The sequence below is a fragment of the Rhipicephalus microplus genome, chromosome 4 (assembly GCF_043290135.1).
Source record: "Rhipicephalus microplus isolate Deutch F79 chromosome 4, USDA_Rmic, whole genome shotgun sequence".
NCBI classification, from domain to species: domain Eukaryota; kingdom Metazoa; phylum Arthropoda; class Arachnida; order Ixodida; family Ixodidae; genus Rhipicephalus; species Rhipicephalus microplus.
Window position 1 is genome coordinate 34,117,297 of NC_134703.1, and position 26,763 is coordinate 34,144,059.

Sequence of the window (26,763 nt, forward strand, 5' to 3'; positions counted from 1 at the left end):
AACAAAACGACGACACAGAGACAAGAAGGACACGAAAGACACGTCCTTCTTGTCTCTGTGTCGTCGTTTTGTTCTCACGCTATAACTATCGTCATGCCATACCAACTAGCCCAAGCTGCCACACCGATCAGCGCACCACAAAAAAAGAAACACGAAAACACGAGGAAGCAAACGACACAAGCGCTGTCTAACAAGTCAAAGTTTAATGCAAGAAAGCACACAGGAAGGCATAACGTATCTTAACAACCCCCACCAAGCCTGTAATCACGAATGCTCTAGATACGAAATCTCCGCATCTCTGAGAGCGACTGTGAGGTGCTCCAGCCTTTAATCGCTCTCTCAGATGCTGACATTTCGTATCTACAGCATATATGTTTACAAGCTTCGTGGGAGTTAAGATTTGTTATGTCTTCCTGTATGCTTATATATGACACGTTTTTTTTGCATTGAACTTTCAGCTGTTAGACGTACGGCGCGTTAAGTGCCCCTCCCCCCCCCCCTTATTTTAAAAGTTTTATTACGTGCGCTGAAAAGAAAACATTTACGAAACTTTTGCCAATTGTGCGAGAGACTCGTCGTTTAGTGACGTCAGCGCGCGTAGGATTTTTCCCGGGAAGCGAGGAAGACGTTAAGTGCGCAGACTGGTTGGAAGCAAAAAGCGATTATCGGCTTTATTTGGCGTGACACGCATCGGCCAAGCGAGCGCCGATGCCACTTTTACTTGATCGCAAATCAGGAACAGGAAAAAGCGGGCTTCAAAAACCGCGACAGCGCCGCCAGCGCGCCAGCTGCTTCCTGCGGAGGCCGCGAGATGGCGGAGCCTTTCAGCGCGGCGCGCTACTAGTGAGGGCAGCCGATACTTTTTCAAGCCAGTCCTCGTAAAGCCGCTATGGCTGCAGGGTCAGCTGCGAAGTTAACCGCGTTTGTGGACAAGCTCGGCACTTGTGCCAAGTGTTTGCGCCTGCCAAGACTGAGTTCCCACAGCGTGCGGTGGCATCATGCTTCGTCGTTTGCTCTCCGGCAGGTAGGAGTGACCCGCCGGAAGGCTTTCTTCTTGCATCGAAGGCTAGGCCTACCTTTCGACGTCGTCTGCTCTTGTGGTTTCACCTCCTTCGAATCGTTCACAGTGCATGTGACTTATGCGTGTTCATCGCGGCCCCGTAGACCTGTTCGCGCAACATTACAAGTAAGTCTCGAATGCCTGTAACGCGTTTCCAGGGGAGCCATTTACGAGAGAACGCGAGCGAGCTGCAAGTGATGCGCCTAGCAGGTTAATTCATGTAAGTAGGGCTGCGTGTCTGCTGCCCTGACGCAGTTCGGGGGGCTCCCTGACCTTGCGTTTCAAGCACGGTTTTAAGCTCCCATTTGGAGCGACTCGGCGCAAGCCACGCTCAGCCAATCCACATCATCCCGCTGTCAACATGTTCGCGGATCGCTGTTTACGGCCCGGTCGAAAACAAAAAGAAAGATCTTTCGGCCGCGTTGAAAAAACGTGTGGTTCGTTCGACGCCAGTCGGCTAAGGTCACCCGCGGCATTTGTTGCCTCCGAAAGGACTGGCTGCAATCGGGTCACCGTGCAGGAAGAAGGCCCGTTTCGAGAAACGTGTCATTTGTCTCCCTTCCCTGCAGTTCAGGGCGCACTATCGGTGAACACGTGGGTCACTTTTTTATTTGCTTTGTGCATTCTTTGCAAGTCCGATATTTCGCGAGCGCTTTGTTGTGCTCCTGTTCGTTGAACCCGTCAATTAACGGTTCGTGCCATCCCCTGCAGATTCACTTATTTACCGTTCAGTGTAGGTGCAATCTATCTCATTCTTTCACCGAATAGCAGAGTCGTGTTTACAACGTCGTGGCGCAGAGCAGCAGTCTGCGTAGTTTTTTATTTATTGAAAACTTGTCATAGATTAAGAGGCAGAGAGTTGATGTAGTCGGTACTGCCTGGCGTAACAAAATTATAGCGCACGAGAAAAGGATGTCGAAGAAACGTAAGCGCCCGTCTTCGCCTGGTCCGCATCTAGTTATGTCTCAATGTATATGCCAGCCCACCGAGTTTGGCAACAGCCGTGATGGATGCTCGACCTTGGACTTTCATCCTCGTTTCCCTTGACAGTGACTGATGGTCGAAGAGAGATTGCTTGATCAGAACAGTCATCGGTGACAGTCTTGCCGAACGCATTTGTGATTTGGCGCTCGACTTGGCGTAATGAAAAATCGCGACTAATGCAGACATAGCGATAGCATTTGAAGGCTTTCTCTTAAGCTATCCTTGATAAATGTGAACGATAAATATTAGCACCGCTGAAGTAGGCAATTTTTTTGTTTTACTTGAAAACATGTTTCCCGACAAAAGCAGCTTTAGTTAACGGAACGCTTTTATCGTTCAGTGTTTGCTCACCCCACCACATTCCAGCCAAGTACCACAAATGCCTTTCAGGACTACTGTGCACTCGCAACAGGCCCTGACTTGCACGCAAGGGTGCCAGAGTTCCTTACCCTGGCTGATAGTACTCCAGAGGTCATGGCGGGAGTACAGCGGATCGATCCAAGAAGGGACAGGGACGTTATGCTGTGCGTGTCGAAATGAATAGGGAACGGCTGAACATGACACATTTATGTAAGAAGCTTCACCCTGCCGTTCTAGGCAATGTGATTGACTTCTTCAAAGCATTGGGGCCTAGGGACAGTGAAGGCGATATGGGGCTTACGCCGGTAAAAATAACCATGAGGTTTGTCTGTCTGGTGGCTAAAATCAAAGTGGAATTACCACTTCACTCCGTAGAGTTAATTATTATGACTAGGTAACGTAAACTGTCACCCGATCAGAAACGCACAGCCTTAGCCGTTTGTCGTCTGTGGTAAGTGACCACGTTGTTGGCTTTATGGCGCTGGCCTGGACTATCCTGTCCATCAAGGACCGTTGCAGGCACGAAAAAAAAATCGTATTTTCAAAATAGCCAGGTGCGTTTTGTTTTGTATCGGCCAGAGTACGTCATGTGCATGTCTTGTAGAGAGCGATAGCACCTTGGTCTATTATTGTCATCCCTGTGTGTACAGTTTCTAAGGAAGGACTGCTGGACCCAGTGAGCGATTATATATATATGAGAACGAAAGCTTTCACCTGGATAGTCAGCTTGAATAATTTTGAAATGTGCCCAAGGGGCGGAAATGGCACAGCAAACTCGGGAAGTACCGATATGTTTCCGTATAATAGATTCTAGATCCCATTAGCGTGTTAACTGGTGTGATGGCATGCGGGCATGTAGTAGTGAAACATGACAGCATGAGCGTGTTGTGTCCACTCTTCGGTGACCCTCGTTGATTTTGCGGTTTTACAGACTCATGCCGGGACAAATGTGACTTTGTAAGTGTGTGGGGTCAGTCATGACGCCCCTCGAACGATTAGCATGGCCCCTTCTCTCTGCTTAGTCCACACGCCTATGGTTCTAACGTAAACGAAGTTCTCACTTGCACGTGGCGTCAGAGGCAGGTTCTCTGCGCTGGGTTCCCAAAGATGGTTGCCGCCATGACTTATCGCATTTGAGCGCCAGTGCAAAGAGACGACAGAGTTGTTCACCCCTGGCGTTATTTTGTGCTTTCCCCACTTTTTTCTGTTCGCCAACCGCGCCAAGGGGGAACACCATCTGAAAATGCACCAGCACTATTCAGATGTCACCGTTCCTTGCTCCGCGCGGTCGAGCAAGAGTTGATTGATATGTGGTGTTTAACGTCCCAAAACCACCATATGATTGAGAGACGCCGTAGTGGAGGGCTCCGGAAATTTCGAGCACCTGGGGTTCTTTAACGTGCGTGCACCCAAATCTGAGCACACGGGCCTACATTTCCGCCTCCATCGGAAATGCAGCCGCCGCAGCCGGGATTCGATCCCGCCACTTGCGGGTCAGCAGCCGAGTACCTTAGCCACTAGACCACCGCGGCGGTGCAGAAATGGAACGTGGGACCTTTGCGTCTTGAAAGCAAGGCGTTAACGCCTAAGCCAAGGAAGCGCACGCTCGTCTCAACTAGCTGGTACCTTAATATGGCGACCGTAGTGACGTCACGCGTAAGCGTGGAAATAGTTTGTCTAGCTTAGCTCCTGACATTGCTGAAGCTCTAAGAAAGAAGCCAAGGCGGAAATAGATCGCCTGCAATGCACGAAAGCTTTCGACTAAATTCATGCACGCCTCCTTCCCCTCCCTCCCCCCCCCCCTTTTTGTTTGTTTGACAGCGAAATCTGCAGCTATGTTTGCGGACGTTCGTCACACGAAACTGTCAGCATCATCATCCGTGCACTTGACAGTTTGATACGATACGATGTCGGCGTTTTGGGCAGCTTTTTATCTTACAAGCGAGTAGATAAGTATTGGCAGTAGTACGAAGGTTCCGAGACAACCGCTATAGGCAAAGCAGCGCTAGGAAGATGGAGTGCCAACACGAAAGGGGTCCTAGATTAGATCATCCTCGCTGCGCACGCAAAGGTGGCCTCGCTTCTACGTGGCGGGACGTGCCAACACTTGCCGTGCAGCTATTCACACAGGGTTTTGTATGCACGCGATAATAATTGTTGGGGTCTTGTGTCTGAAGGCCGCGATACGATTATGAGGGACGCCGCTGTGGAGGGCTCCGGAAATATTGACCACCTGGGAAGTGGACCTGTACGCGGGCTTCTATTTCGCCTTTATGCGGCCACCTCGGCCGGGATTCGATCTCGCCACGTTCGGGTCATTAATGAGCCGAGCATAGAACTCGCTTGGGTCAAGAGGTGTAAGTGGCAACCTGCTGTCACGTGGTCGGCACGGCCGATCGTGTCTTTCGAAGGTGCGGCAGCGGGGCGTACCGTTTGGAAAGGATGGTGTCTGGCGCTGCGACAAGGAACGTTCTAAAGTTAGTGACTCTAGACCTTTCGACGCGTTGTCGCCTACAAAACGCGTCTGGACACTTTCCTGCGCTCGGTCGGCAGCATCAACGGCAGGCATGTGACACCTGTGCGGCGCCTTTGGAATGCGGCGCCCCGGAGAAGTGTTTCTGTCCAGTGGAAACGAGTAATTGGTTGAGGGCAGGCGCCCGCAGATCGTCCTGCGACGATCTGCGGCCGCGGGCTGGTTGCAGTGTGCACGGACCTTTCATTGACCGGGGCACAGCTAGATGAACATGGCCGCGGGAACTGGACAACACCACCATTGTGCCAGCTTGGTCGGCAAGTCGCATCTGTTGGCTGCCCTCCGTCCAGGGCGCCACAGACCACCCTGCGTGCCCTGTCCATCAAACCGATCTGATCGTGAAGGCTATCGCTGGCCAGCCACTCCTCCCACCGCTGCACAGTTGTTTGTTCAATGAGAGGCTGACTGTGGATGGCCGGCAGGTACTTGTGTAGCGCCCAAGGTATCCTGTTGCGCGCATTTTATTGGGAAAATGTAAGCTTGGGCAGGTTCCGGTCTTAAGCCCTAGCTGACAGCTTCCTCCGTCGTGAGCGTCTTGTGTCAAACTAAAATATGCTGTTCTTTGAATCCGGTGTGTGGACGGCGTTAACGTCCATGTCAAGGAAACAAAAAAACAACGAAAAGTCCCTTTTGTGTCGCCTCAAAAACGTGTCGGTATCCTCTTTTCAAAGAACAGTGGGAGTGGCGATGGTGATGACCGTGCAGTTCAACAGCTCGTGCGGACGGCCGCGTTTCGTGCCTCGGAAGGAAATGGGCCATTCTTTATCTGACACACTTTTATTCACGGCCGCAATAGTGAATTTTTTTATTTGGGTTATGGTCCAGTTCCGGCGGTCGCCGCTTCTTTTCGTTGCGACTTTCGGCCACCAAACTGAGCCCCGGCAGAGAACATCGGAAGCTTTCTCGACAGCACTCCCAGTTTATCGTAGATCAGGTTTCGGTTACAGTTTACTAATTTTAAAACTTCGCGCTTCTCATTCCATTAAAGACCGGGATACTGAAGTTTTACCCTCGGCGTCTCTCATAATCAAATGGTGGTTTTGGGACGTTAAACCCCACAAATCAATCATCGAAATTTTACCCTCTTTTTTTTTTTCTGGGGACTACCAGTCACAACAGGGCAGGTCGTTTTTTGCAGCGCGACAATTACTTACAGGCTCCTCATTACCAACCAATCTCAGTTTCGCTTTCAGAGAGCTCCAAAAACAGGCTACCGTGTGTGTGTGTATCACCACCTCGTGCTCGACCACGCCAACACTCAAATTTTGACTATCTGGTGTTCCTAAACGTGCACGGGCCTCGGAGAATCTTCGTTTCCATAAAAAAAAAAAAAAAAGCGGAGCTCGACTCGGTGGAGGTGCCAGCAGTCGTGGAGGCAATGGCAATATCTCTATGCTAGAACGAATGGCCTCTTCAAAGAATGTTTACACTGCCTTTGTGTGCAGATTCCATCTCATATCGGCACCCCGTCAAACACTTAGGCGTCCTCGGCCCAGTTGCTGGATGCTGAATACCTTGCACAGGTCCAAACAGGGTCGCAAAAAAAAAAGGGGGGGGGGGTAGTAATGCGCCGAAAGGCAATAATGGATTACTCCAATCGATTGCAGTGCTAGGAAAATAAATCGAATAAATCTGTTGGCGTAAAACATGGCGTTGGGGCTGAAAACAATAGGCTACCGACTTTGAAATTATGCCGATTTTTCCGCTTTATCGCATGCTACTTCTATTTAATCAGATACTTTTCCACATTTTAGTGCTGGAAGAAATCGGTGATGGTCCACATTTCTTTTCAGGGTCACTATTTGGGAAATGCAGACCATCCGTATTTAGTCTGAGATTTGTTTTCGTGCGTTGGCTAGGTGCTTGTTCGTCATTGAGCTAAATACCTAGCGCGCCTGGCTCCGACTGCCAGGCGCGCCAACACTGGTGCTGCCTATTAACGTGGCCTTCGGGCGCGCATTTCTCTTGAACTGTATAATTGAACGCTTTTGTTTTGGTCTTCATTTTCGCAGTTTGCTGCCTTCATTGCTAAGAGCACGGTGTCGTACGCAGATATTCCTCGTTAGCTTTATTCTTGTCTCTTCTTGCTAGTCTACAACACTGGAGAGATCGTATCTCTGACCCTTTTCATTATTATTTTACCATACAAAGCCCAAACTGACGTTCGACCACGTCTGCCTGCCCAGCCTCCACTTCAGAAAGGGGCGTACCCCCCCCCCCCCCCCCCCGCTGCCTCGAAACAAAACTCTGCCGGCGCCCGCATGACTTTCCGTAGTCTACGCAACCCAGTAGCGGTGTTCGTTCATCTGTGAATACTAAACATTCCGCCTAAAGCACGACGACGCAGTAACAAACAACTTTCCACAAAGCGTATAGTTTCAGCTGAGGTCACTTTACTCATACATTGCACCGTGACAGTAAAGACTATCGCAACAACGAGAAACAGTCTCGACTATCGAATTTGTACTGTAGTGGCTGTTCTCGTGTACAGTAAAATGCGACTTGAGCGAACGTTTTCACGTCCCCCGCCGAAGTGCCCCAAAGCCTAGCGCTAACGCATTTCAGTTTGGCGAAATTAGTGCCGAGTGCATTTCAGCTCTGCAAACATGTCTTGTGTCACCGTCCAATGCCTCTCACGCCATACTGATCAGAAATCTGGGCATATAAACAGCGCTTTGCGTTTTGAGGACAACGTCACCTGCGACTCTCGCGTTGAGACGTGCGCCAGTACAGAAGAGGTTGTAGGATGCGCTTTACCTCGAGGAGGGAAGGAAGAAGTGACTCTTGTCGAGGAAGCGCCTATAATTTCAGCTAAAGAAGCACTGGTGTAGCTGGAATAAAAAGTGAAGTCATCCGGCAGAGTGTTGCGCCCGAGAAGGAGGAAGTAAGGTGGGAGCATTGCGATAGAAGGGAATGATCAGGGATGCCAAGCTTCACTCGACCTCGTTTTCTTAATTAGGGAAAGAATTTTTTATATTTTTGAGCTTCCGGGACGCGGCGAAAGAACGGCACGAATTTCCTTCGTAGGAATCCCGATTGGGCACCGACACTCGGGTACAGCGCGCGTCGTAATACAGCGTGACAATACTACACAGAAACGACACCCGTGTGGGGGCCAGTCGCGGAGTCGATCGCGAGCGGCGACGCAGTCAACCAGCAAGTTGCGTGAAATAAACCCCTTTTGTAGCCGGGTCACGATCCTCGAGCAGTAAGACGAGGTTGTTGCCGACGTTCCCTTGCAGGTCCGTTGACACCGTCGCACATTTCCCACATTTACCGCGTTTCGAGCGCGCGTTGACCCGATTAACGTAGTAATGTGCCGCGCGAGCGTCTCAGGGAGTCGCAAAAGCTCCCAAGACGCTTCGAGTCGACGAGTGTGCGAGCGACACAGCACGAAGCAAGCCGAGGCGATAGCTGGGTACGGCTACGGTACGCTTACACGGAGGGACGGTCGTGACGTCATGTGTAAGAGTGTATACTGAATCTAGTGTCTGGTACACTCTACTAACGCTGTCTGCAATGCTCTTCACTGCGTCCTTAAAGAACAACGCTAAAGAGAACGGGATTTCTCGTGCGAGTAAGTTCCAATTTCGCACTGCCGAAAGTACTACACTTGCCGTTAGAAGGCGCATGGTCGGGGAGCGAGCCTTCATACACTCCCGCCAAAAACCGGGCTGCAGGCGTGTTGTACGTATGAAGGCTCCCCACAGAAAACGCGCTAAAGGAAAATGCGGGTGGCGATGGGAAATATACCCGCACCACCACGCCGGACGTTATCACGGCGTGACGCAATCGTCTATCGGTGAGAATGATCGAACGGAGGGGGTTGAATCGAGGCCTAATCAAGCCACCGGACTATGCACCCAAGGAAGGCATGGTATTTTGTACTGTATATATTGAAGCAGGACTGATAGTTGGTGATACATTATGGGCAGTACCAGCGCACAAACTCGTGGGACGGAGAGAAGAGACGCAAACAAGCGCTGGAAGCAGGACTGATAGTTGGGCCTGTTTGTGTCTCTTCGCTTCGTCCCGTGAGTTTGTGCGCTGGTACTGACCATAATGTACATATTCATTATGGCTGTACTGATTTTGCCGCCGATGGGAATCGAACCTGGAACGTGCGAATCATGGAACGCCCTCGCCGTCATGGCTACGAGCACTGCTGGAAGGTCGTCGTGCTTCGATTCACGCACCCGATAATGTCGCCGGGAGAAGGGGACGCGTTTATCCGGACGTTGTAGGTTGGGTCATTACCGGTGGCGACTTGTCCGTTCGTCCACTCTTAACTTCTCCCCATTTGTATCATAATCGGTACGCTACAGTTGAAAGACCACAAATGACGTCCCCTATAGAACTTTCTTGGCTGCATTGTTCGTTGGTTTCACTATAGGTGAGAAGTGTTTCGACCGTGTTCCGAGGAACCGGTATGTCCTAGCGTAGTAGAAAATTTTGTCGAATCAAGGAGCACAGAATTCGCACGAAGACTTGTTATTCGTGAAGTCCCACTGACGGTCACGTGCTGGAGTATGGCGCGAAATTAAAAAATGAAACCTTGACCTTCATTTACTTTTTTTGAGTGAATTCTCTCTGAACTGATGTAATGTGCCGCTTTAGCGTCCGTGATGAAGGACTAGACTGGTACAGATCAATATTGTTCATAAACGTTTGAAGAGGCTGCGTCCGGTCGGACGGAATAGTCTCCGTGCACGTGCGTCATATTTTTGTGCGACATTGCACACCACGATCGTGTACCTTCTGGACTGGTATGCTTATAGCTTTTGAGGACATTTGTCGAGCGTCCTTCTGAGCGCTTAGCCGTGCGCCATGTCAACGTTTTATTTTATTTTTTGTTCCTGAAAACTACCAGCCGCGTATAGTTTAGTATACGTAGCTCATCTGCTGTGCATGTTCCGCCGCGTCACCGTACTATCAACCGCCGAAACTAGGCCAGTGCAATCGCACCCATGACCTCGATATCGGAGCCAAAAATATCCCAGCGATTTCCTTGTCGAATATGTGTGTGGCGTCGCCAAATGCGTCATGTTGAAGGCTGCAGCGGAGTCAGTGTCGGACAGCATCTTTCCGCGAATATCAGATTGCGTCTGTGGATATGTTTTCTTACACTTTGCTTACGGTGTCGCCGTGTTGGACTTGCCGTTTAAAGTTTCTAAACGATACGGCAGACTCGTGAAAACTGATCGTCGAACTGCGCGCCCAGACGGTACAGAAAGCTATACATACGCAGCGTTATGTATGCGTGTTTATCTGTTTTATGTCCCGCCTGGACGCGCAGTTCCACGCTCTCTGTGTAGCAAGTGGCCCGCCAGCAATCAATGTTTGCGTGTAAACTGTTGGGTCGTCGTCTTACTCGAGACTTCGCCGCGTACAAAAGTAAGAAAACATTCGTTCAACCACACGAAGTGGCTGTGCCCATGTGACTTGCGTAAGACCGTCTGTTGGACGGCCCACAGCAAGAAACGCAATCCTTCAGCGGTTGTGTGCACGTGTTGTGTGTGTATGCGCGCATGTTCCTAGGCAACATGGTTTGCTGTAACTCCTCCGCTAAAGGTGCCTTATTTTCTTCCCGTGACGACCTAAAATGCAGGTTGGTATGGAAAAGTGGGAGAAGCGCTAAAACTGATGAGCACAAAAGGGAGAGCCGACAAGCTGCTGTCCGCCTCTTATTTCAAGGGTTCGAATCCCGGCTGCGGCGGCTGCATTTCCGATGGAGGCGGAAATGTTGTAGGCCCGTGTGCTCAGATTTGGGCGCACGTTAAAGAACCCCTGAGGTGGTCGAAATTTCCGGAGCCCTCCACTACGGCGTCTCTCGTAATCATATGGTGGTTTTGGGACATTAAACCCCACATGTCAATCAAGCTTCTTCTTTCAATGTACATGTACAGCCAACAGTCTCTTATGGTATGGGAAAGCGCGAAGAGAACGACGAGGGCAGACAAACGGCTTCGCCTTAACTGGCACAAAAAATTTTTGCATATTGTTTCTTTTTGAAATCAGTGGGCCGACTTATCGCGGCTGCAAATCTCGTTTGCTGGAACCCGCGGAGTTTGATTACTTGGAGGCTTTTTTTTTTTGTGTGTGTGTGTGTGTGGCTCTGAGCACACACAAATTTAGTTTCCTAAAATTAACTAGAGGGGACGCTGCGATCGTTCAGCGACCGTGGGAATGAGTAGTTCACACATTTGCCTAGTCTTCGTACTTGCGGGCGGCGAATCGTACTTGCGGCTTCGTTTATTGCTGGTTACAGGGCGGGGCCACCTTTTATATAGTTATTTCTTTTTTTCCTGGCCACGTGAGCACGCAATGCAGCGACATTCTAGGCACCCCAGCAGCTACGAGCGAGGCCTCACGAGCACGCGAGCGGCACGTGAGAATATACGTATAACGTGCGTGGCAGCCAACACGGACTACAGACGTAGGCGATTGTTGACACAATATTTAATGAGAATGGTTGCTTACATTGAAACTATAGGTTTGTGCCGATGTCGCGAGATGTTAGTGTTGTGCTCAGTTGCAGCACAGACTTCCAAATTGGCCTTAAGTACGTCTTAGGCTATATTGTTGGCATCTTGTAAATGGATGGTGTGCGTGCACCCGCAAAAAAAAAAATCGGACACGAATGACGATTACTACTGAAATATCGCGAACAGCGCGCCCTCAACCAACGCCACCTAGTAGTCTAGGTGGCGTTGGTTAGTCTAGGTGCGCCGCTCTGTAACCGAAAGAAAGCGTCGGTTCGGTCGTTACTGGTTCGATGCCGGCAGAATGAAAGAACGCGCGTTACAAACTGCATTAATATACATCGCTTTCGCCACTCCATTCTCCTCATCTTTCCATAGCCCATGTTCGCATCGCTAGCCCGTTCTCATGCGCTAATTTTAGATGCAGGTACAGGAATGTTCTGTATCTTGACTCGTATAACGCTTCTCTTTCTTGTTTTCGGCAGTGTTTCCCAACGTTTTTTGCCAAACGACCTAATCGGAGTTGGACCCGAGCGTCCTCTGCAAAATGAGCGGGCGTCGAGTAAAAATGTACTCGCGCTTCAAAACAACTCAGCTCTGCAGCAAGAAAGCAGGAATGTAAACGAGCTGGTCAGGAACTCGGAAAAATATATATATATATACATCCGGCGACATATGTTGGGTCACCTCCCAATGGAATTCGTTGGATAAGACCCCGTAGTATTTCGTCATTTTTTGCAAAAAGAAAAAGAAACAGGCTTCAGAAATACAGCGCCGACTTCTTATGCAAACAAGTGTCTTCGATCAGAGTGGAACGCCCTTACCGCAATCATTGGACACATTTTGCGTGACGTTTAAGCATCCACAGGCAAAGCGTGCCGACAGCGTCGAGGAGTACGATGTTAATGTAGCAGGAGCATGTGATAATTAGCGCTTAAGGTGTCACACGCTAATTAAAGTAGATGAAATGTGTATTAACACCTCAGCGACCAAGTGTGCAATGATGTCTAGGCGAGCAAAATTATTAGGAAGAGGGCAGTGCACTGTGAACGTACAGGTGCTTGGATATATATCTGTTGAGAGTATAGTATCTTCGTTAGCCTTTCTTAAAAGGGACCTTGTGCTGACTAACCATTCAACCTCGGAAGATGCGCCAGTTTCCGCTTGTCCCAATCGGTGGCATCTTCGATGACCACTAGGTAAAAGTTAATTTAGCTACCAGTATTTTACACCAGCCACTCCGCGATGATAGCCGTCATACACGCATTTTATCGAACTGTGCTCACGAAGGAAAGTTGCCCGTGCCGCATGTAATAAGCGGATTTAGTCTTCCTTTTTTCCCGCAATTGCTTTTCGCGTTTTTTTTTCGTTTTTTTTTAGTGAAAAGGGGTTTATTAATAGCTCGTTTGCCGCTGACTTTGAGTAGTTTAGCGCCGACTCGCTACACGCATGGGTTAAACGAGCGCTTTCAACTACGTCGAACATATTTACGTCACAAGATACCCGCTTATGGTTTTCCGCAAATTCCGAGGCGCCACATGTCGGTTAATGAGGGGGAGGCTGAAGGCAAAGCTGTGACGCTCGGAATCAATGCGATTCCAACTAAATTGTCATTCAACACCCGTGGTTCGCGTTTGTTCTTCGGGTAACTTGCGAATTTCAGTCATTTCCTTACACGTCAGAGCGCTTCATTTTCCACTATATATGAAACATCGGTTCGTGCAATGTGAAGCAGGTTGTCTTTTGGACTCGACCAACGGAGCAAAGGGGGTGCCCTGCAACGAAGCCTTATCCCCCCCCCCCCCCCAAAAAAAAATGCCGCCGTATCCACGAAGTGAATGATGAGTGGGCGAAGCTCCGGAGGTAAACCTGGTAAACCACGAATCCTCCGTACATTTTGCCCACTCGATTTTATTGCAACGCTCCCCCTAGCGTACGTCGCCGCACTATATCGAACGATGACGCGCGCCATATGTGGCATCATTCCTATTTTATAACACCTCGCATCTTTCATAATCAACTACACGTACCGCCGTCTAGTTTATAACATCTTGCATCTTTTGGACGGACGGACGGACGGATAGACGGATGGATATGGCTGTACCCTTTAGATCGGGCGGTGGCTAGCGTAATACTTAGAACTGAACGAGAGGTGGCTACATACAGGGGACGCACAGCCCACGCCTTAAGGAGCTTCGCTTCTAAAAAAAAAAACACGTATTAACCGTTCAGTACCCTTCTATTCGCCCACTCCTTTCTCGATGGCGCAAAGCTACAGTATTCTAGTTCTAACTAAGCGTTAAAACGGTGACCGCAATGTGCCACTCGAGCGCTGCCTATATATGCAAAGAAACGTTGCTGTTTTCATTCTCGCGATGGCCGCCGTCATGCGAAAGACGTACTCCGTTCTAGTGCATGTCAACGATCGAAGCACTCAATTGACAGTAAAACGCTCGCTGCTTAACCAAAGAGTATACTTACTGATCAGTCGCGGGCACATGTTAACAACTTCACCTCCCCGGGTGCAAAAAACAAAAAAAAAATCGCTACAATGCCGAAAATAGTCTATACAGTGTAAAGGAGGAGTGGCGCCGCCTACGTACATATCTGCAGCGGCGTCTAAAGCACGTAATTCACCCAATGACCTATGAATGCTCGTATAGTGCCTCAACTGTTGGCCACTGTACGCGGTAATGCGAACACGGGACATTCCAAATTAATACGCCTCTCAAATGACGGCTAGCTGCGACCAAGAGTTGCACTGCCGAAGAGCCAGCTGCTGTTTCGTTTTTCGATTCAACCCTCAGTAACTTATGCACATCTGCCTCTGTGCGGACGTATACTTATTTTTCTGCAAATAAACTGGTGGCTTATACCGGCTGAGCGGCAGTGTTTTTGTGGTGCTGTACATTAACATCCTGCAACATTCCCAATAAGCAAAAAAGAAAATGCTAGGCGTGAACGCTCATGTTCTCTATTCCTTCTTCGTGTAGGGTAGCAAGTCGGGTTGGCCTTCTGTGTTCTTCGCGCTTAGCTGTTTGCGTGCGTGACCAAGTAGGTGAAGCTTTTTCTGGCGATTACAACACACTGCAGATCCCAAGAAACGGCAGCGAGGGCATGATGGAAGCCTGCAATACAGAATTTTCCCCAAGTGGGAAAAAGTTCCAGCCTTGAGGAAGACAAGTTCACTGGTTCAAACGTCGGCTAGAGCGCGCAAGCCCCGTTTACCGGTTTTCTTCAACTCGCTCGAGATCACTCAACGTGCCATAAGACGACCAGTGCCCCGCTTTTGAGGACGGTGCACTCCTGATATCAAGTGAGCAGCGCTTTTCCTGTTCAACGCGTAAACGTTTGAGAAGGCTACAGACAGGTCGAGCTGCGTGCCAACCCATGATAGAAGACGTCCAGTTAGATGCACCACGGGAGACGCCATCTTTCGAGGGTATCGCGATGAGTAAGTCACGTAGTTTCGACTACCTGCCGCGCTTCACGCGACCACACTGGCCTCGAGGCGCACCTCTACGCTGGAACCTGTTCTATTTGGCAGCTTCTTGTTCACGTCATCCGGAAGCGGGGCATCGCACACTTGATGGGGGGGAACTTCGTTCGGCGATGGTTTAAGCTCCTTCTTCCGGACGGAAGTCTACTGACACGCTGACCAAACTAACGAGACCGAGAACCGGTCGCCGAGCTTCCCCTTGCGTCTACGGGAAAGTACACGCGCCGAAAGTGGGCGAAACACAGCGGCCGGCGAAAGCGGGGCCTCGAATAAAAAAAAAGGAACAAAGCTTCCGGGACGCCGCATTCCGTTTCAGCCAAGGTCACTCGCGGACATCGACCCGGCCAGCGCGATTCGGCCGAGAAAAATAGAGGCCGCCGCGTTGGAGGAAGAAGCCGACGCGGGAACGTCCTCCTCCATGCGCGTGAAACAGCGAGAAAGGCTATTATGCTCGTGTTGAAAACTTCACAATGCCGAAAGTGCAGTGTACTCGAAAGCGCACCGCTCTTGCGCTTGGTAAGAAAATGCAACAGGGGCGACGCCGTCGGCGAGCTCCCGCACCAGTTCGCCGTGACGTCATGATGTAAACGGCGTCCTGTGTCGCGTCTCTGTGTCGTCGTTTTGTTCTCACGCTATAACTATCGTCATGCCATACCAACTAGCCCAAGCTGCCACACTTCTAAGTCCTGCCTACGTAGTGTTTTTGGAAACAAAACGACTTAGTATAGCAAAGCGACCAAAGTAAGCAAAGAATGCTCGGGACTTTGTGACGTCACATTCAGTCTCTCTTGGCCGAGTGTTGCGCTGCGATTAATCACGGTAAAAGGCAAATGTCTAACGTGGGTGGAAGGGGTGAAAGAGATATACCCTAAAGCTCGTTATAATTGGCCGAATTCTGAAGAGGCCATTCGCATGATCCTCGCGATAACGCTTTTGGGAAAGAAAAAAAATTGACCGCGTCGAGGCCAGCAGCACGGAACAAAAGCTTGGGGCTGACCTCGACGACGTCGTGACTCGTGCAGGAAACCGACGCCGTCCACGTTACGTGCCGTATTTTCCGGCTCGGTAGGCGCGCGTCAGTAAAGCGTGCCACGTTCTCCGCGGTCAAATTCTTCATCGGCGAAGAAGCGGTGGACGGCTACAGTTCCGCGTATTTGACCCATGCGTCAATGAAACACCCGCCAGCGGTCCGTTAAAAAAATGAACGGAGCACAAGTGCATGCGGCAAGCCAGGAACGAATGTCGCCAAAACGACGACGATGCGTCAGGTAGCATGCGGCTCGCGTTGAAAATTCACACGGCATTTATGTACGACAGACATTTTCTATTCAAGTGCAGGCATCATCATTGGGCTTTCCCGTCAATCAGCCTTGTTTTAGTGTCAGGTAGAAAGTTTCGCTGGCGATCCATCGTTGGGGAAGTGGCTCACAGTCGTTTTGTTGTAACCAACCCCACAGCGAGGACGACTAGAAGTACAAAAAAAAAAGCTAGGAAGAACAAACCTTTCATTGAAATTAATGCAAATGGTTTCTTCCAAAGCTAAAACTAGGGGGGGGGGGGGGGGAGTTGAGAGTTCTGACACCCTTCGAAAGTTTTTCATGCTTTAACTTTTTTGGGTGATACTAAAGTATTTACACTTCACATTGACCACTAGATGCCAACGTTATCTTTTTTACACTTAAACACCCCGCAAAAGAAAAATTCATGGAAAACGGTTACCTGTACAGAAAATCTTTAGCGGTTGCTTCTGCCACCTCATGATTGAGACCTGATCGTCTTGTGTAGTAGCTGAGCAGAGCATTCTCCCACTGCTTTGTCGTCCACTCAAGTCTTTAGAATGCCAGGTCTACGCTAATTGTTCAAATAGCATTTTGGGGACCCCGAAATGCCTGTTCCATACTAATCCTTGAAGTCCCATTTAGTGGTCCACATAATCTTGCAAAAAATATGCAGATTGAGCCAAAAAAAAAAAGCGCAGCACACCATAAACTGAAATTAAGACACCTGCCCACCTCTGTCAATGCTATGCTGCGTTTTTCTGTCCAAACCTTTTTTTTTTTTAACAATGCACCACTGTACTAGCCCCTGAACATGTGCTAACAGAGCATGTTCACAAGTCAAACGTCTGCTTTTGATGCAGCTTTTGCCATGCCCAAGCACTGGCGCAAAGCTTGGTGATAATGCAAGTTTCGCTGTTCTCTAAGGCCATAACATAACGTTTTCCCACAAATCTGACTGAAATGAAAGGGTTGCATTTTATTCAGTCCTGTAATGCACCACTGGAATGTTTATTATCGTAAGTGGCTTAAGCAATTGTGATTCACAACCTACTACGTCTTCAGGTTGCATTCCACAGTGTCGCACTGGTGGTGCGAATCATGCCGTACATCTACATTAATTGCTCAGTTAATAAAGTGCAGTTGTGTATAATATTGACGTTTTAGATTACGCCAACCCCTTTCAGTCTGAATATTGCTGTATGATAAATGCATTGTCACCCACCAAAGAAATTTTTTAGTTTGTGACAAATAGTCGTACGCACACATTTTCAAACAAGAACAACATTACAAGCACCTCACATTCGGCATGATCGCAATGACAAACTTTCTCTTCATATAGGATTCAAAGCACAGTTTTGTATAATCACCTACTCTGCTTATGCAGCATTGTTTTATTAAGCCGCCGAAAGTCCATGTTCTTTTAGCTGAAGAAGGCGGCTGGCAAGAACAAGTCCAGCTCTTCTTTCTTTAAGTCCCATGTATTCTGTACGCTAGAAGTGAAGAAAGATTAGTCATGTTATAGGGGCACCGCTGTTCTTGCTCTTAAAGGTAACCCAAAGAACCAACATCACATTGCATCTTTTTGATACCTGTTGCGTATCCACTATTCTAGCTCACTTGATGTCACTTTCAGCATAGATAAGCAGATTTGGATACGAGGCCCATTTTATTAAAGAGAACATGCGAATAAATCCATTTTTCCATGCCAAGTGCAATATAGTTTTGCTAAGCAATCCTTGCTAGCGTTATTCCTGTCACTTCATCAGGTTGTATTAGCTGATGGAACCATCCATTGCAGATCAAGAAGGTGTACGGGGCAAGTGAATGTTGACGTCAATGCATTTTTGCTTACAAAGATGCTACTGTTGAAAAGCGCCGGTTTTTGTGAAAGTTCCTCAAACCCATTTGGAAGAAAAAAGAAATGAAAAGTTTTGGCCTTCTTAAAGGGGCGGTGAAACGCTTTTCAAAATAATGATCGAAAGGCTGAGTTTTTTTTTTACTCGCGAATCAACTGCCGAAAAAACTTTCTAAAAGCTGTCAAGTAAGAGCGACATGTAATGGCTGCGTGCTTTAAGCACTTTTTCTCTTATACCAGCAAGTGCGCTAGAAGCGATGCAGAGGGGGCAAGTTTTAAAAGGGAGCACGTGATGCACTTTTCCTTTTTCATTTTTTTTTTTTTTTCACGTGCAGGTGATGGTGAGCACATTCGCGGGCACGTCGCGGCGACTGCAGCAACTGCATAGCTCGTGATGCTTAAGTCGGTTAATGGTCGTACATTTTTCGATGGAACAGTCATTGGTGTATATAGCATCATTTGGGAGCAACTTCCAGCCGACTTTAAGAATCCCAAATTCCAGGCCGCATGCTGTGCCAGAATGTTCTGGCTTATGTGTTCTCGAAACTTTCGACTAATGATTTGCAGAGTTATCTGACCATACTCAAAAAATGTTGCTGGGCCTCTTTAAGGAGCCAGCAGGTACGAAAATTCCCGAGGCCAAAATGAACGCACGTACCACTTATGGCTAAAACAAAAGGGAGTCAGTAGTCTCGTTTCTTGGGTTAGTTAAAATTGCATGCTGGTTTGTGGACATCCTTGATGAAGACAAGGACGCAGCAAGGCTCAAACATAAAACACTTATGTGCCCCTCTTCATCAAGTGCATCCAAAAAATCCAAATCCCAAAAAAAAGTACATAATAATAATAAGCATGAAAATTGTGTTGCGACGCAGGACAGGAGACTGCACCCCCTTGGTGGTTGCCAAGCGAGCTGCTGCAGATGCAGGCATGGTGCCTGTCGGACGTTCATGAGGGCGGCCCCCTGGTCTCAGGCGCCCCTCGTTCAGCAGCCAGGCAGCCTGCCTGAGACCAGCACAGACCCATTCGAGCTGTCCAAGCAGGACCTGGCCGACATCTACGATGCCATTAAAAAGGTACACAACCACTCTACGCCTGGTCATGCCTCATTAGACGAACAGCATTAGAGACAGAACAAAAAGAAGCTGCCATCATAACTTTCAGTACTGTGTGTTGTTACAATCCAATGAAGCTGGGTAAGATATAGGGGCCTCATTATGGCATAAATGAAAAGCAATGAAAGTGGACAAAGAAATAAAAACTTGATACTTGCCACTGGCACGGACCGAACGTGGAACTTTCCTTTAAAGTGTCCTACGCTCAACCATTACGGCGGCAGTCCTTCCCCGTAATGCCCCGTAACTACAGCGGCAGTCATTCCTCATTCTACTTTATCGAGCATTTCTGCGAGTGTAATTGCTACAACAAGTTGTTGTAACGATCATTTTGTCACTGCCTCCATCTCCTTGGCATTCGTTGAAGAAGCACATGAGAGTAGAACAAAACACCATTTGCTCCCCTTTCGATATGCCACGACTTTCTGCAATGTACCCTTTTTGCAGGAAAGTGCTTGATTTCGTCATTAATGCCATGAGTAGTCGGGGCGAACGCGCTCACTCCATGCAGCTGGCAGTGTTGCAGTTTCCTTTGAGAAATTAAGAAATACTAAATTTAATAACATCCGGTGCCTTGACATGCACTAAGTATATCTCGTGCCATTACGCAATAACAAACTCGTTCAGAGTAGTCGGTGCAAATAAAACTATAGAGACGACGTACACCTGGGTATGGCCTCTTGTTTTGTTCACACTGGCCGCCATGAGTATATTCTATTTTGCCCTATTCCCTATTACTAAAATAACTGAATACTTGAAAAAGTGCCAAGAGGGCCCCTTTTTCAGCAACTATTCAAAGTCTTATTTTTTCTTGATGCAGGAGCTGTGGGTGTCAAAGCCTCAGCTCAATGAAATTGCCAGCTACTACTTTGATGGCCAAGGAAAAGCATTTCGCCCCATGATCTGCACCTTGATGGCCCGGGCTGTCAATATTCACGTGCACAATAGAAATGTGTAAGTAAACTGTGCCAAGCAATTGAGTGTTTCAGGTCAAGTCACAGTTTGTCATGTGCGCAGGCTTCTAGATTTCCAAAAGAAAGTGGCATTATTGTGCGAAATGATCCACACCGCCAGTCTTGTCCATGACGATGTCATCGACACCTCAGACACAAGACGAGGAAAGCCCAGTGTCAATGTGTTATGGGGACAGAAAAAGGCAAGGACAAATTCATCACTTTGCATAGTGCTGTTATCAGCCCTGTTGTTTGCATGTAAAAGCAATGAACACAAACAGAACACGCATGTCTTCGTGGATAAGCACTTTATGACACAGAAAATATGTTTTTGTAGGCGATTCTAGCGGGCGACTTTGTGCTCTCCCGAACGGCGCAGCTGCTTGCCAAGATTGGGAGCAATGATGTCAACAGTTTCCTGTCTCAGGCAAGTATTTTTACCCATTATCCGACAACAAATATTTTACAATTGTGCGTGTACAAGAAACAAGTGCTGCAAGCCTTGTAAACATGCTTCTTTTTTTTTTTTCCCGAGTGATCCCCTTCTTACTGCTTCCAATGCCTGCAAAGATTACAGGTGTAAAAGAATCAGTACAGGCAGCGATCGGGTTCTCCCGAATCTTTAAGGGATGGGTGTACAGAGGCAAACAGCTGCATAAAATCCTCCATTTGGTTGTCCTGGCAGGTTCTTGTGGACTTAGTTCAAGGAGAGTTCATGCAGCTGGGTTCCAAAGAGGATGAGGGAGAAAGATTCTCTCATTACATACAAAAGACATTTAAGAAGACTGCCAGCCTTATTGCCTTCGCCTGCAAATCTGTGAGTACTCATTTCTGCATCGTTCATAGAATCATGGTTAAAACTCGTCATGGGACACTAAGAAATTGTTTAATGTTGAATCAAGTCTTTTTGGGACATTGCATAAGTTTGGGTCAGGCACAAAACATCACAAGAGGAGTACCATTATATTATTGACCACATTTGTAATAACTTTTGCTATGAAGCAAGGTTCATTTTTCCAATCCAAACACACATACTAGTTCAATTATAACATTCCCATATGTCCAGCCTTTCATGGAGGGATAATGTTTTATGCCCTAGGTATCCATACTTGGAGGTGGAGATCACGAAATACAGGAAGCAGCCTACCAGTACGGCAGGAATGTTGGCATTGCATTTCAGGTGAGCTGCTGTCAGTCACACTTAAATGTGCAAATTCACTGACGTCTTGTGCATTGACTTTCAGTTGGTTGACGACCTCCTAGACTTTGTCTCCAGTCAATCTGACCTTGGAAAGCCTGCTGCTGCTGACCTCAGGCTAGGTCTTGCCACCGCACCCGTCCTGTTTGCGTGCGACAAGGTATGCTGCCGCTTGCTGCCACAGCTCTTTGACTACTCCAGCAGTGAAACTGCATACAAAAATCTAGATGTGCCCGTCGACAATAGAAAACTGACACACCAACGTTGCAGTCACTGTGAACCTACTGCAGCAAGAATTACAGGAAGTACTTTTGAGAAAGGTAGAGTTGCTTACAGGTTGGGCTGTCACAACACCATGCAAAAAATAAATAAATAAAAAATCCATTTATTAGATTGTTCTTCTAAGTACAGGGAGTGCTACGATCGGCAAGTCTATACATGGAGTTTCTCTGTGCTTATGATTAAAGCACTCTGGCTTGTTTTTTGTTTGCAGTACCCCGAGCTGAATGCTATGATAATGCGGCGCTTCTCTGAGCCCGGAGATGTGGAGAGGGCTTATGAGGCTGTTCTGAAGGTAAGCGGGCACACTCTCGGTTGTCTCGGTACTAACGCTACACGTCTTCTCTTCCCAGAGTGACGGCCTACAGCACACACGGCTGCTGGCGCAGAAGCACTGCAGCGAAGCTGTGCGGCACCTGACGCCATGGGTCGAATCGCCAGAGAAGCAGGCACTCATCGGCATCACCGAGAAAGTGCTGAACCGCAAGAAGTGACCATGTACATACAAACGGAGCCTACCGGTAGCCTTGGACAAGAGCAGTTTCACAAATTTTATCAGACAATCATGGAGAAATGCGACAGTGATTTCCACGAATGTGATGGCGTGCTTGAAAAGAAAAAAAAAGATTGTGCGAATGAACTGCGCATATACAACGAAAGCTTATATAATGTCACCTTTTGTTTGCATGACCTAATCCTTATCCCAGGAAAGAGATAGCATAGTTGTATAAAGACATGTACATAAAAGTAATGAGCTTGGGTGTGAGATGAAAAAACAAAACAGTGCAACTAAGAAAGTATAATTGCAATGACAAATTACTATTGTATGGAAAAGCTTCACCAATCTGTTACACATAATATTGTGCATTATTTATCTTATGTTGGTTGAATGTCCTTGCAGAGTATACATACTAATTTAATAACGATGTTAAAAAGTAACCTGTACATATGAGTATGACATTTTGGGAAACCTATAGTTGGGCATATTAAAGCCTACTGCAGCAGTTGAAAATCAGGGGTAAAGAGGATTGTTACAGAATTGTTATGCATTCGTTTTTAATAGAACACTAACGCAACAAATAAACACTAACAATGTCATCAGACTCTGTGTTCCTTAGGCAAGTTAACTCGCATTACACAGCTCTTGAAAAATCCTTTTACATTTTTCACCGCAACCCCTTTCTGTCAACAGAACCTATGAATGGCTTGCATCTAGCGCTTGCAGTCTGCACTGTACAAGGGGCACTCCACTTGGGCTGTGCCGATCATAAAATTGCCTTTTAGTTAAAAACCTCAAAAGCCGTTCCCTGGCAAAATCGATTTGTCCCAACTTGAATGCACGCTCGCATTTTGCATCATTGAAAAATTTCTTTCGGACAAGACTTTTTTTTTTTTTTTTTTTTTTGCTGGATGGTGTCTAATAGAAAAATGCAAGCCAAGCAGAAAAAAAAAGGACAAGGTGCATAGCTTATAACATCGCTGAACCATGCATCAATGATTTAGTTTGCGCTTAATTCAGATACCTAAAAAAGCTACACTACACAGCCCTGTAATGTGGCAAAAAGGAATAATCTGAAAGTATATTACCAGAACCAGTATATTACCAGAAAAAAAGGCTGGATGCAGTTCACCACCACCTTGTGTATCTTACATCTTTTCCCTCTTTCAATTATATATGATTCATTAGTAATAAACCTTTTGCAACAAACACCATAAACCTCATATGTAGTAAACACATAGACGCAAACCTTATGGCAGTGTCCATCGCGAGTCACAATGGTAACCACACAAAGCCAATAATCCTATGGCAAAAAAAAAAAAACGATAGGTCTGCTTGCTTGGTGATGAGGTGATCGACAAACGAGAGTGGGTGGCTACTCGTTCACAATTCTTAAATCTCTTCAATGTTTATGCGTAACATGTATATCTGTGCGCTGCTTTGAAATATTCAAATATTTCTGATGCACAATGTATATGAGCTGTATGCCTTATTCTGGGCACATTTTACCTAAATTGAGACAAATATGAAACACATCAGCATATTGCAAACGATTTGGTAGCATAAACTGTATGCAATAAATTAATGAATGTTTAGCACCCATTTGAACAACAGCTATGGCATGTAAATTTTTGTGAATGAAATCCCAAACCGACATGGGCTCCTTGGTAAATCTCGTACACAACTTTAGGTTGGCTAGATTCGAAACAGCTGCGTGCTTTATTGCACCAACTTCTCGTTCCATATTATTTTAGCATGCCGATTTACTAGACTTTCTCAAGCTTAAGAAATAGTTGTTCCCGAAATGGCATATGGAATGTTTGACATTTTAAAAACTACATATTATTGCATACCTTGACTGGCACTTGCCATTTATTCAGATTTCTTCAAAATTTTTAAAAAAAATATACATGCGATGTTTCCCATAAATCTCGTGTCATCACTTAGGCCCCTAGCTTTCCACGATTCTGCGAAAAATCACGGAATTGACGTGTTTCTGCGGAAATATGAAAAACGGACAATTCCGTGAAAAATCGCAGAATTACGTTTTTTTTCTTCGCGGGAATGCGAAAAGTCATTTGTTTGCAATGCCAGCTAACGGGTTTTCGTGTGCGCAATAAAGAATCGACATCGCTGTAGCGTGTGTAATAACTTGTTTTTGGTATGAGCTTTGATTATAAAATAGGCGAGGCACTTCTTTGAGAACAGATATGACTGGCATAGCGCGAAACGGGGCTGTGTGACGAACTTGCAACCATGCTCGCAACCACCCTCCTTGCTTGCAACGCGCTGTCGCGAAGGCGGTTCCGGTTTTGTACTCAATGGAAACGCGGAGGCAATCTCTTTGTACTCTTTTTTTTCCCACAAAAGAAAAAAAAAAGTTCGTGTTAAATGTCGGCGAATCAATGTGCTCGTATACTTTATTAGTTAATAGAAAAAATATTCATGTTGCTTTATCGTCTTTTAGTAGTAGGAAAAATTTAAGCCACCACTGATAACAAGGCTTAACTTAAGTAGCCGTAGTCAGCTATCGATCCAACGTACTCTCTTTTGCGACTGCACATATGCTGTGTGCCTTGTTCTCGTTTGTTTTGGTCGTTCTAGCCACCCTAGCTTTGGTTGAAGATCGATGCGTGAATAGACATGGCGCCTTAAGGGTCACATTTAAGTAAAAAGACTGCCAAGGAACGCGCTCGAGAATACATGCACGCCGAGCTTTACGAAGATGGAGGTGTGCTTTTTTTCCGGGCTTGCACAAGAGAAGTTAACCATCGCCGCAAATCAACTATTGACGAGCACATCGAAAGCAATTATCGCAAGAATGTCGGAACAAGGGACTCCTCTAAGCGAAAAAGCGGCGAAGAACCATCGGAAGATGGAGCCGGAGGTTCAGGAGCGCCGAGGAAGCAAAGTAGACTGCAAACGCTGGAATCTGCAATCACGGCTAGTGAAGTGAGGAACGATGCTGTGCTCAAGTTCCTGGAGGCATTAATATCCGCAAATATTCCCCTTGAGAAGGCAGACAATCCGAAACTGAGAATGTTTCTGCAGACACACGTTCGGAATGGTGGATCGGTGCCTGGATCTAACGCGCTCCGCCGACGACTTCCAGAATTGTTTGAGAAGCACGAGGCAAATTTGATAGCTATGTTTCAAGGCACCACAGTTTCTGTAATTATAGACGAAACCACCGACGACCGATAAAAATCGGTTGTGAACGTGTTGTTCGTTCAGTCGGCCAGAACGACGAATGCTGCACTACAACCTGTACTCGAGGAAGTGAAATTCGTGGATGAAATGAACTCATCCGTCATTAGACGCATCGTGACAAGAATACTCATGAGGTATGGAGTTGAATTTGAAGATGTATCGGGCTTTGTTAGCGATAACACCACTTACATGGTGAAGTCCTTTAAGGAGTGCATAAAGCCACTTTGTGAAGGTGCTGTTCATATTACGTGTGTAGCCCATACAGTGAATATTGTTGGCAGCACACAGCAGGCATATTTTCCCTTAGTGAACAAGTTTGTCGCTTGTATGAAGAAGGCCTTCCGCCTGTCGAGTAGAAAAAGAGCTTTCTACAAATCGCATCTGGAACAGTTCGGAGTTCAGTGTGCCAAAGCACCGCCAGCACCTGTCCAATGCAGGTGGAATTCATGGATTGAGGCTGTGGAACAACATTCTGCCTACTTCGAGCACTATCCTTCATTGCTTCAGCAAGTCCACCAGAAGTATGGTGAAGCAGCGTGTGTTGATTCTCTTCTGAAACTGCTTAGTGAAGACTCGACTGAGCTCAGGTACAGATGCGGTGCATTGCGGTATTTGGGGAAAAAGTTTCCAGCTTGCTGAAAGCAGCAGAAGGTCAGCGCGTAGCCTGCCACAAAGCGTACAATACATTGTTTACGCTTTGGGTGTACCTTAAAGCAGCTTCAAAGGAGGATTTTGCAACACAGCTGAAGAGGGAAAATGTTGCACATAATGAGGCCAATCAAATTGAAAGCAAGATGAAGGCTCCAATGACCAAAGCGGCTAACAAAGCACAGGTATACTTGGAGAAGTCCAATACGTGGCAATTCTTCAAGGATGTTAGGTTAAGTGCTTGGATCCTCTGCAAGCTTGGTGTCTTCCACAGAAGAGGACAGAGTTGACGGGCGTGCCTCAGCTTGCAGAAGAATCACTTGCTCTAGCTGCCGAATGGCAGATTTACCTGAAGACTGCACAAGAACTGAAGACCAGTGACAGGGACCTGGCTCCATTTGTGTCCAAGCAACAAAATTCAGGAGCAGACTTCGATATTCTGGCTTTCTGGGCAGGGATGGAGCAGCTTACTCCAACCCTTTCATCAATCACCTTGAAATACTTGGCGATATCAATCAACTCTGTTGATGCAGAGAGATCATTTAGTCGCTATGGTGACATTGTCTCCCACAAGCGTCACTCTCTGAGTGAAGAGAGCACCAAGCACCATCTGATGCTGTGCCACAACAGCTTTCTCCAATTTTAATTATTGCAGGCATGTTGAGAGCCTGAAAGTGTAATAAATAAGTTGTTACGTGTGCCTTCTTGCATTTGTTCATTATTGTCACAGAATTTTGCATGTTTAGAGTTGCCATGGAATTTCGTAGACTTCTCTATCTGGAATCGCAGAATTCCAAATTTTCCACCG

The 26,763-nt window shown here is 47.2% G+C and overlaps 2 protein-coding genes and 1 pseudogene across 6 annotated transcripts in view; 2 read left to right on the top strand and 1 right to left on the bottom strand.

Annotated features, from left to right (window-relative positions):
• Nucleotides 1-855: 855 nt before the first annotated feature.
• qless (decaprenyl diphosphate synthase subunit 1 qless) lies at nt 856-22,699 on the top strand. 2 transcript variants are annotated; one of them, XM_037422726.2, is made up of 10 exons: nt 856-1,024; nt 18,929-19,129; nt 19,989-20,122; nt 20,186-20,324; nt 20,459-20,548; nt 20,807-20,938; nt 21,221-21,301; nt 21,366-21,479; nt 21,813-21,893; nt 21,952-22,699. In XM_037422726.2, the coding sequence occupies exons 1-10, from the start codon at nt 890-892 to the stop codon at nt 22,090-22,092; spliced, it is 1,248 nt and encodes a 415-aa protein (XP_037278623.2). In that variant the 5' UTR covers nt 856-889; the 3' UTR covers nt 22,093-22,699. The 2 variants fall into 2 exon arrangements, with proteins under 2 accessions (XP_037278623.2, XP_075748627.1); XM_075892512.1 differs by lacking the exon at nt 856-1,024 and adding an exon at nt 1,632-1,654.
• The window catches only part of YME1L (ATP-dependent zinc metalloprotease YME1L), a 50,130-nt gene continuing 40,918 nt past the window's right edge, over nt 17,552-26,763 (bottom strand). For 2 of the 4 annotated variants that reach the window (XM_075892510.1, XM_075892509.1), the window contains exon 19: nt 21,392-21,528. In XM_075892510.1, the coding sequence (XP_075748625.1) occupies nt 21,438-21,528 (91 nt within the window). In that variant the 3' untranslated portion in view covers nt 21,392-21,437. Of the gene's footprint in view, nt 17,689-20,412; nt 20,684-21,391; nt 21,529-26,763 lie in introns of those variants that run through there. The other 2 variants (XM_037422725.2, XM_075892511.1) reach the window with 2 other exon arrangements.
• Nucleotides 24,726-26,642, top strand: LOC119171865 (uncharacterized; annotated as a pseudogene).